This window comes from Scophthalmus maximus, chromosome 9 (genome assembly GCF_022379125.1).
Source record: "Scophthalmus maximus strain ysfricsl-2021 chromosome 9, ASM2237912v1, whole genome shotgun sequence".
Lineage (NCBI taxonomy): Eukaryota > Metazoa > Chordata > Actinopteri > Pleuronectiformes > Scophthalmidae > Scophthalmus > Scophthalmus maximus.
The window spans coordinates 18,269,227-18,280,339 of record NC_061523.1 but is presented as its reverse complement, the minus strand read 5'-3'; the positions used below and the strand labels follow the sequence as shown (position 1 = coordinate 18,280,339).

General features: G+C 41.0%; 1 protein-coding gene and 1 long non-coding RNA gene across 2 annotated transcripts in view; one reads left to right on the top strand and one right to left on the bottom strand.

Moving 5' to 3' along the window:
* Positions 1–2,280: 2,280 nt before the first annotated feature.
* The window catches only part of LOC118319064, a 29,219-nt gene continuing 20,386 nt past the window's right edge, over positions 2,281–11,113 (bottom strand). Inside the window, exons 2-3 of the long non-coding RNA XR_004795900.2 lie at positions 6,510–6,705; positions 2,281–3,509 (exon numbers count right to left, since the gene is read on the bottom strand). This is a non-coding gene — a long non-coding RNA (uncharacterized LOC118319064). The remainder of the gene's footprint in view (positions 3,510–6,509; positions 6,706–11,113) is intronic.
* On the top strand, positions 5,122–7,649 carry LOC118319060 (E3 ubiquitin-protein ligase TRIM39-like). Its single transcript, XM_047334484.1, has 2 exons — positions 5,122–5,331; positions 5,479–7,649. The coding sequence occupies exon 2, from the start codon at positions 5,481–5,483 to the stop codon at positions 6,723–6,725; it is 1,245 nt and encodes a 414-aa protein (XP_047190440.1). The 5' UTR covers positions 5,122–5,331; positions 5,479–5,480; the 3' UTR covers positions 6,726–7,649.

The following is an 11,113-nucleotide window of genomic DNA, read 5'->3' as shown; positions in this document are numbered from 1 at the left end:
ATAGACACCAAATCTATCACTCTACCAAAAGTCTGTTCAATCATTTACAAAATGTATATATATATATATATATATTTCTTTATTTAACGAGGAAGGTCCCATGAAGATCTTTGATCGGAGAGTCCTGGTCCAGATGGGCAGCAATGAAATAAAAACGCTTCATATGTAAAAAGGGAATAACACACAAAAAAACATACTAAAACACAGCAAACAGACTAAAACATACAGGAATCAATGGCAAAAAATGAATGAACTGGCACATCCAACATGGACCTGACCTGAAAAGCTCCCGGTTCCGACCCAATTGGACCAAATCTCACATCATTTTTCTCAACATGAAGCAATATAGCGATACAGCATTTGCACAGGACGGGGAGACGCTCGGCTAAAAAACAATTATCCACCGGTTACACCTATATGAAACACAATTAAAACAACAAGCAACTAAATCAGCATATCGCATAAACACAATAACTGCACATGACAGTAGGTTCACGATGACAGACTTGATAGCTGCTGCTGCTACCAACATGCAACACAAGCTACATATCATTCTAACACCCAGCTTCCTTCCTCTAACTCTCAGACAAATATTGTCACAGCTACATACATAAATGATTTCTTACCGTCAAAGTATTTGCAGGAAAAGTTATGTTTTGATCCATAAATCCACTAACCATCCGTTAGCTATAGCTATTCTACTGGCTCGGACGGTGTCAATCACCTAGATTGACCAATGCGCGGCTGAGCCACACGTTGTAGTCTGTTTCGAAGCTCTGACGGCATTACGCCGCACAACAAAGATCGTTTATATGGAGACAGATGATCACTCGTCTTCATTAAAACAGTTGCGCCAATTTGGAGAGCCTTGTCCATGTCCCTACTAAAGCCTGTAGCTTTGCTCTGCTTCACTTTGTCATCATGAAATTTGGCACAGATAATGTCGCGATGTTATTCTATGGATTTCAAGAGAATGGGATTAATCTTCATAATTATACAGAGGAGATATTCACACTGAAAACAATTTAATTCAGGCGAACGTGAAAGCTTTCATTTATGTTGTGTTCCATCTTCATTTACTCTGACCCAGTAACATCTATACTTGATTGTTCACCTCTGCTGAAATCTCACAGATCAAATCACTTGTCAACTGCTGGTGTCCCAATTATCCATTCCTCCTTACAGGACGTAACAAAGCCTAAAAAGGAAGTTACTAGAGAAGAAGAGAGATGTCAAGTTACATAAATGTTATAAAATGTACTTGTGGTCGGACTTGAGTTCACCGTTTCACTTTTCCCAGTGTTTTTGATGGAAAGGTAAAGAAGTATCTCCACTCCCTCTTTTCCGATGCTAAAAGCACTGCTTTTAACAAGAGCCGCGGGGCGGGGGAGTTGTCCTTGTGAGCTTTTGAGCATTTCAAAGTCGCCCTATCAAGGAGGGGTTTCTAAAGCTGAGTGTCTGCGGAACAAAAACACTGGAGGGAGAGGACTCTCATTCGGCTTCAGTTCTGCTATATATGGCAGCCATGTTCCCCAGGCTGATGGATCTCATGGCTAATTATTTATCTTCCCTCCAGAAGTGTTGTCTGTCTGGGGTTGGAAACAACACAGCCTTGTGCTCTGGCCAAGCAGTGAACGAACCCTAGTGACGAAGGTGACCCGGTCTCCTCTTTGTACCCCCCGACACTGTCCAACAAGGCTGCCACACAAGCCGCCCACAGACCAACTCTGGCAACGCAGGTTACATATCTACTTTCACAAATAACCTTACATTAGGAATAGGGTTATTTTATTGTGATTGGATTCAGCATGAGGTTTTAACGTCATTGGTGCCAATTGGGGCAGTCACGTTTTTGATTTGAAATGATTTAATTTAAGTTCTCCATCTCCCTCACATCTCCCCTCTGTGTTATTGAAGAGAACAAAAGCCTTGCTTGGAGAGCTTGACGCTCCCCACAGTTTATCAACACCCCCTGCTGGAGCATAAGGAACAGCCTGTTGCACAAATACCTTGTGAATTCACACAGATTATAAGTAGTGACAGCAGCAACATTGCCAATACTGAAAGACTTTCTCAACTACCTTTTTATGAATAAAAAAAAAAGCTATTGTAAAAGCTCACGTATTTACCAAAGTAACCAGCGGGTCAGGGCTTTTTGCAGCAGCCAAGCGCTCAGGGACTGTCTTGTTGTATTTTCCAAACTGTTGCCATAAAGTCAGAAGCACAATATAGTCTACAGCATCTCGCGTTTATTTTTGAAATCTTAATTCCGTACAAACACTACATGCCAGTTGATCTTGAAAGAATAATCATTTTCCATTTTCATTCCACCCGTTTGTACTGGTCAGATATATAGCAACAGCTTTTTCCACCACAACACTGTAACATAACAAGACAATCTGCACAATCCTTGTTATGAGCAAAATTTTATTATATATATACCTAAGATTGCTTCAGACATTCACTGAAGTCCCGTCATTTTCTGGAAATTTTCCCGAGGGGCTGTATGCGAGAACACAAATGGCCACAAATAATACACCTGGACAATTTCCAGGAGTTTTCCTGCCAGCCCCCACCCCCCGGAGTGAGCATACAGAAGGAACATTCCTGGCGAGCAAGTGGGCGTGTGTATGACTGTATACAAAAACACTATTATCGTCATGTCCTGCCTCCTGCGGTTTTACTCAGACACCACAGAATGACCCGGAGACTTTCTTATTGGTGTGAACACGTCTGACTCGAAAAAAATCTCCCGCTGGGTTCGTCAAATGTGAAAGGAATTCATTTCTGAAAACAGCTTTACACAGGTTTGTCAGAAGCTTGATTAACTTCAGCTGAAAATGTTTGCACAGGAATAAAACAGTGGTTGTGGTTTAGTCCGCCATCTTTGAAATCATTTCTTTGAAACCATTTTTAAACTCATTGGCTGCATCATGCATCATGAAATAATAATAATATCATGCGGTTTTGTTAATATTGACCTCTAATTACTCAGTTGAACCTGCAGTCCATCCTTCAGAGTGTATTACAGATTATCTCTTGGGCTAGAGAATGTGATTGCTGAGTTCAGGCTTTACTGTAGACTTACATTTAGTCAGAAACTGAGCAGACACCTCTCAGGAGGAATTCAATTCTAGTAGAGGGAGGTCCGTGTCCTCCAGCACCCTGAGCTCCTATAATCTCTTATTCATGCGCTGAAGGTGAGAGAAGAGAAGAGCAGCTACAAGCGAGAGTCCAATGGGTCCGGGAACAGGGGTGAAGGGGCAAAGAAGAGCACTGGTGGTTAAGAGATGGAAGGGGTGGGTAAGGGGGAAAAAAGTACAGGGAAGAAGCCCTGAGTCCCTCTCATCTTTCAGTGAACCTATCATTGGTTCCTGCGTAGGAGAAGAAAGGCTCAGATCCCGGAGCTCCGCACAGACCAGGATCAAAGGGAATCCCCATCTGATCCAATGTCGTTTGAATGTTTTATGGTAGCCGCGGCATGGAGGTGAGGCTCGAGGAAGACGTGGCTGAAGAGAGATCAGATCAGAGATGACTTGTCATGTTCAGATGAGAACATCACGTTGTGGCGCTTTTTTTCCCCTCAGCACATAAACTGTATACATACATTATTCAAAAATAATGATAAAATATATATCTATGTGTCATATGATTGGATTTTCACAGTCACATTCCCTTTACATTATGTCTAGATATCATCAATCACTGAATTCAACGGCTGCTGAGGCTGTATCAGCTGTTCACATTTACACAATAAAGACTGCAGCAAATACATGCATGTTGAATAATGGAGCACTGAAATACTGTATGCAAGGTATGATACATGCAGCATACACCATACACAGACAAACACATATTTACACACACATATATCCACTGTAACTGGTGTACTGCATCGGTGCTAATGGACTAAAGGTTAAGTATGTTGTATCACACATGCTCACATCAACACAACTGATCAGAGGTTTTAAAAACACCTGCATTTTACCACTTTCTTTTGAAATGTCAGCAGTTTAAACACAGTGAATAACCTTAAATGGCACAAAGGTGAACAGCCCATGGTAAAAATTAAAAAAATCAAAAGTTTAGATTGGCAAAAACTGAAAATAAAAATATCATATAAAACAGTCCTATCAGTAATCATGGAATGTGTTGACTTAGAGGTTTTCTGGAACAAAGTAAGTGAATTAACCCTTGAAAATGTGTGCAAACTTCCCTACAGGCGCCCCAACTTTAGTTGATTACTTATTAACCCTTTGCACACAGGTCGTGCTAGGACAAACGTTGTTACTAAACCCTCTGATGGCTTATTTGGACAATGCTGCACAACTCAAATTGCGACTGTCTATTCCTATCAGAGGAGACAAAGTCAGGGTAAGTCAGGGCTTCGTCCTAGAGAAGAATAGTGGCTTCATCATGGCAGAGCAGAACAGTCTGCTGAGTTAAACTCCACGGAGCTGATTTGGGATGAACTGGACATAGGGGGACAGCAAAGCAAACTTGGTGAAATACAAGGAACGAGGAATGCCACGTGTGACCAGCTAATGAATGAATCACAAATTGAGATGACATTAAGGCCAACATGAAGATTCCATGATCATTAATTATATGCTTTGATATAAGAAATGCTGAGACATCGAATTATGTCAATTTAAATAAAATAACGAAACGTTTGACTGGTTGTGTGTGTGTCCATTCATTCATGGATGTACAGAAAGTAGCTCAAACACTTTTTTTCAGTGTCGACGTTGGCCTCCAAGGGCGCAGGGAAGCTATTGTGTTCAAAGCCTTGTTTCCTCAAGTGTGTTTAAATTCCATCATGCATACATCCTCACCAAGCACTTTTATGTAATGCAAATGCTCACACGTGTGCGCACACAGCTCATTTAAAATTTAGCATGTTGTGATGTCTCAGAACTTTCATTTTATTTGTGAATACTATATTATTTACTGATACTATGAATGAAAAGGATTTTTTGAACACCAACACTGAATAAATCGACAAGTAATAAGAAGAACAAGAATAAGGCACGTAAAGAAATCACTACTCATATAGCTGCATACAAGCCTTTGAATTCAAGATTGTGGACATCTCAAATTTTGACCAAGCTATGGTGGAACTGGAAAGAAAAAAAGAAACATTCTATATTTGTGTCACTAGTCAATTGAGCAAATAATGGGTTAACTTGCTCCATTCACACAAAGGCAGGGGAGGGGACTGGTACTCTGACATCACTGCTGAAAGAGAAACTAAATGACAAGGAGAGGCGCCGCTTGTTTTTACTTTTATTTCATTTCATTTAAAGTTCAAGCAAAGCCTTTATACACCAGGTAAAGGTCTATTTTGTCAATATTGAAGCCCTGTCTTTATTGTGGACTGGTTTTATTCCGGTAGCTTAAAACATTATGTAACTATGTATCGTGACTGAAATTATGCCGCTCTAACTTTTTTTCATTAATTCTCTCAATATTTCCTAGACATGGCTTCAGCAGGAAGTCGAGCAGATGAACAGGCTTTTAAATGTTCCATTTGTCTGAGTGTGTTCGAGAAGCCCGTGTCACTTCCCTGTGGGCACAACTTCTGTTTAGAGTGTATAACAAATTACTGGGGCTTTAGCAATCCTCATGTCCAATGTCCAGTGTGCAGAAGGATGTTTGCCACCAGGCCGATGCTTCATGTTAACACTCTCATTGCTGAGATGACTGAAAAGACCAAAGGAACTGTCCCAGAAGAATCCCCTGGAACTGTCAAACAAGCAGGAACTGTAGTGCTCTGTAGTGTCTGTACAGGGGCAAAGGTCAAAGCCTTGAAGTCCTGCTTACAGTGTGTCACTTCATACTGCGAAACACATCTGGAGCCACATGAGACAGTTTCAACCTTGAAGAAGCACAAGTTGATCAACCCAGTCAAGAACTTGGCGCACAAGATATGTAACATTCATGGCGGGTATTTGGAACTGTTTTGCTTTGCGGATCAAGAGTTTGTATGTGAGGCCTGTAGAAACAGGGATCATAAAACACACAAGCTAGTGACCCTAGAGGAGGCGGTTCAAATGATAAAAACCCAGCTCGAAAAAGAAAAGATGCAGGAAGCCTTGGCCAAGATGGAGACAACAGTCATGACAGGAGTACGTATGTTATGTGATCCTGACTTGAAAGAAAAGCAGCGGCATGCTGTAGATGTAACTCTGGATCCTGACACAGCAAACCCCTATCTCAAAGTTTCTGCCGATGGGAAACAAGTCACACATGGAGCCAAAAACAGGAATCTCTCAGACACACCGGGGAGGTTTGACCAAGTGTTTAATGTCTTGGCAAAGGACGGTTTCTCCTCAGGAATGTTTTATTATGAGGTCCAAGTTAAGGACAAAACCCATTGGATTTTAGGAGTTGTAAACCAGTCCATCAAGAGAAAGGGGGATTTACAACTAAGCCCCAAGATTGGTTACTGGACAATTTGCCTTAAGAAAGGACTTCAGTATACAGTCAATACGAGCCCTGCCACTAACCTCGATGTGAGGAAGAAGGTTCACAGGGTCGGGGTGTTCATGGACTACAAGGAGGGTCAAGTTTCCTTCTACGATGTCGATGCCAGAGTGAACATCTTCTCCTTCAGCGGCTGTAACTTCACCGAACAGCTCTTTCCGTTCTTCAGCCCCTGTCCCAATGATGGCATCAAAAATTCAGCCCCCTTGGTCATTTCACCTGTCAAATACAACAGCTGAGTTTTTATCTCGTTTTCTAGGTATGTGTAAAGAAAAATGAGAGAGACAGGGAGAAAGATCACAATAGTTGAATTCTGAAATGCTTTAATCTGTGAAACTCCAGGGTGTCATTCTGGTTGTCCCATCTATCAGTGCCTGTACCTGCGTGTCAGTCTGTGTCACCCATCACCGCTGTAGATCTCCAACAGAGCTTGGATAATGTGGATACTGGATACTGTTAGACAATGTTGTGTGTTGACATAATGGAAAAGTCAGTGATCACTACTGTCTGATGTTTGACTTGAACTCAGTGATTAAAAAGAAAAAATTAACTGCAATTTGCAAAACAAAGGATTTTAAATTCTGCGTTTTGCAAACATGGAATGAGATTTTAATGATATGACCTGGATAATTGCATACTCCAAAATGAAAACAGGAAGCAAGTGGAAAATGAATGGGAGGCTATGGTCAATGTCATTAAACAATAGTATTGTTTTAGAGCTATCAGAGGTTATTAAAAAATAATTAATAAACAACAGCTCTACAGATAATATTGTTGGAAACGGGGTTCTCAGCACATCCTCCAGCAGTGTGCAGCTGAATCAGGCGCTTCGCAGAACAAGGACAGCAACCTTCCATACTTAGAATATCAAATTAAAAGTAGTCTTTATGCAGACAAATGGGCCATCTCAATGTTATATTATTGTACACTGTACAGGGCTGTGCAGAGACCTTCAAGGGGGCAAGTGCTCAAATTTCAAAAGAGGAAAATTAATAATTTAGAGCATAACCTTTGAATCACAACAACCCATATTCAAACTGAGAAATTGAATCGGGGGGAAACAATACCCTGCTCGGGTTTTAATGAACAACTTTATTTACACTAGAAATTCATTGACGGCACTGAAATGCTATGTAATCTCTAAATAAATTAATAGACACTCATGTGAGGTTTGTATAGTGTGACTGACCGTGGCATTTGTTACTAAATCATCCAGTTATGGTTCAAATATAGCAGCTCTGGTGTATTTAAAATGTGCTCCAGTTCAATGTCATGTTCAACTGTCATGGAAAAGGGCTCATTATAAAGTTTATAAAGTTTGATACTGAGTTCAAAGCTCTAACTTTCATCATTCTAAAGGTGCGGATTTTGAAAAGTTAACCGAGAACACGTCACATGTAACCGCTACAGAGGCAGTCAGTCGATGGAGTTGTGTTTCTCCACCACTGCTCATTCTGTTCACTCCGCTTGCTTTTGTTTAACCGCAACAGTGCGGAGAAGGCCACGCTGGAGTGCTGCGAAATGCTGATACCAAAAGAAAAAGGATAATTCAAGCAGTTTGTTTGGGGCCCTGAGGCAGTCTTTGTCATGCACCTTTTGAAAACAGATACTGTCAAGAGAAGTGGATAGTGAAAATGTGGTAGCTCACTTTAAATGCGACCCGTATAAATGAACCACAATGGGTTTACAATTAAAATTATATTTGAGTCACGAATCCAAAGATGCAAAGCTTTCTATTACAATATGCATCATACCTTAATTAATTACCTTCAGGTTTTTAAATTATGTTGCTGTATTGAAAAAGTATCCTTGGCAACAGAAATTGGAAACCTGTTCATATTCAAATCAAAGCATAATGACAATTAGTGTTGAGTGTTGTGTAGTGGTTAGTGCGTCTGACTCCTAAACCGGAGGTCGCGGGTTTGCGGCCCAGCCAGAGGAGTAAAATCACAACAACACCAAAGAGAGATATAAGCTTTCTCCAGAATCGCATACTGCCCCTTTAATCAATAACTATCAGACTCGGATTTCTCAACCTTGTATGGCCCTATGAAGGATAGAAGGATAAAAATGAAAAGTAGTATGGACCCGAGGCGTACAGTAAACATAGCTTAAGTGATGCATTTTAAAACTTTAACATATAAGTGTGGATTCAGCCATAATGTCCGCTGGAGTGACATGCATTTTGGGACATCTGAAGTCTGAGCAGGCTGAGAAACATTAGGGTCTCTTTAACATTTTCCTTGCACTCACTTGATTACATTTTTGTTGGCATTGATTACATTATAACAACAGTGGACTGGTCTGGGTAATTACACTGTCTTAATGATATACTTCACAGTATGTGAGAAATACAATAGTTCATCATGTGGTGTGTGTGTGTGTATGTGTGTGTGTGTGTTTCTGCAGGTGCACATGCCTTTTGTCCTACAGTATGTGTATCTAATGAAGCTCCAAATGCAATGAGATAAATCTATCCAGTTGGGTCCTCTAACGAGACTAAATCCACATGGCTGCTAATGAGTTGGTGCTCCATCAGTCGTCCTCCGAGAGCTGGGGGACCTGACTGAAGATGGAGATGACCTGGAGCCAAACAGAATCGCACCCTCTAAGCCAGTAAATCCACAGCTCCAGCTGTTGTAGACCTCGATCATTCAGCTGCCGGTCCTTCAGGAAGTGACTCCAAAGCTAGCGAGCAGCACACCGATTAGAGACGGGAGTCATGGCCGACACAGGGAAACACTAATCATCTGTAATCATTGATCTGCCATTGCTTGGTCATACTCATTAGCCTGATGGAACAATTGCTCTGCAGGATGCTGTTATTGAGCTTTCAAGCTACTGCTGTGTTAAACATGTGTTCTCTGCACAAGCTCTACGTACTTGGCAACAGCATACAAGTCGTATGGGGCTGAAACGATCACTGAAGAAACCGGAGTTATTCAAACAATAAAAACTAAAATTAAATTTGCATCACGGCTTTGTTGCTTCCGTGGAATTATTTTACAGCAAACAAAATATATATTTATCACTACCACACCAAGAGCAGTTGCTGTGTATTGACCGTGCGAAAGAGATTAGAGTCAAGCAGAGTCCAGCAGTAAAAAGCCCAGAGACTATCAAAGTTTTGGCAGATAGATCAAGTATACTGGCATTATAAGCATTAGAGCATCACACCATTAATAAACAAGAACTACAATGGCAGTAGAATGAGAAATAATGGAATAGTTCAGACAGTTGTGCATCTAAGTCAGTCAGCAGCCTTGCGACCAGCATGATGAATCAAGTAAACAAGGTTGCAGAATACAGCATGATCCCATAATGTTTACTATATGATTTACACTGAATCAATATGAAGTCAACATTTTGGACAATATTTTGTTTGACAAAATACAAACTTTTGACACCATACACCATGAATACATTGATTTCAGTAAGAGTACATGAATATCACGTGAGTAGTATTACTTTAAAAGAGTTCCCCGTCGAACTTGGGAGTAAAAGAAGAGCAACAGCAGGAGATATAATACCAGTTGTACACTTACACTGCATTAATATGACCCGAGTGCTCGTAACTTGACTAAATGGCGGAGAGGGAAAAAGTAGTCGGTGAGGGACTTTGCGCTCTAAGATGGCAGGAGAAACAACTGGGTGGCTTTTCCAGTGACAGCTCATATTTTTTGCTCCACAGAGACTTTGATCCTGAGGCTTTCTGACAGGCTTTAATCTGAGCAGACCACACGCACGCGCGCGCACACACACACACACACACACACACACACACAATGACAGAGAAAGAGAGACAGAGAGACAGAGAGAGAGAGAGAGAGAGAGAGAGAGAGAGAGAGAGAGAGAGAGAGAGAGAGCAGGAGCGGGAGAGATAGATCTTTTCATTGAAGCCAACAATATACAAAAATGGATTGAAATTTATTTCCAACTGTCTGTTTGTGGTTCTGGGGAAACCAGTACAGTGACGGTACTGCAGAAAGCTCTTCCACAGAACACTATGGTTGATAATTAACAATAAAGGATCTTTTTTGGGGGGGGTTTTAAGGGAAATTGAAGTGTAAAACCAAGTTAACCTCATCTGTTTTATATTTCACACCCACCATGGTGAGTCATACTGTACAGTTTCTCTGGGACTTTGCTTTGTGATTATGGCTGTTGTACAGAAAAGGTCACGTTTTCATAAATGGGTCTGCATCATTTTGTTGTTGTTGTTGTTTCCATTGGTTTTGTTACCACAGTGCAGACAATGCTGGCACACAAAACTGGGACTCGTGACAGACAACGCTGTACAAAATGACAATGTCCTTTAAATTCAGGCTCAGGTCGGTATACAGGTAAGCAGTCAGGTAAGGCAAACAAAGACATTAAGAGAGCTAAGCCGGAAGTGGAGGCCTGGAATGAGAGGAGAGGTAAGCAACAAAATAAAACAGGAAATTGGACTGATGATGTGCAAATAACTGAACACATAACTTAGGTGGCAGACGGGGGACATGACAGGTGCCTGTCTACTTCAAATTCATATTTGTGATCAAAAGACGGACATAACACTGGAAGAAGTGGTTATGCATAAAGCAATAATGCTAAACTGGCAACTGGACATTAACTGGGCAGAACTTTG

Excerpts from the sequence above, each read along its gene's own strand:
- LOC118319060 (XM_047334484.1), top strand. The coding sequence starts at position 5,481 with ATGGCTTCAGCAGGAAGTCGAGCAGATGAACAGGCTTTTAAATGTTCC.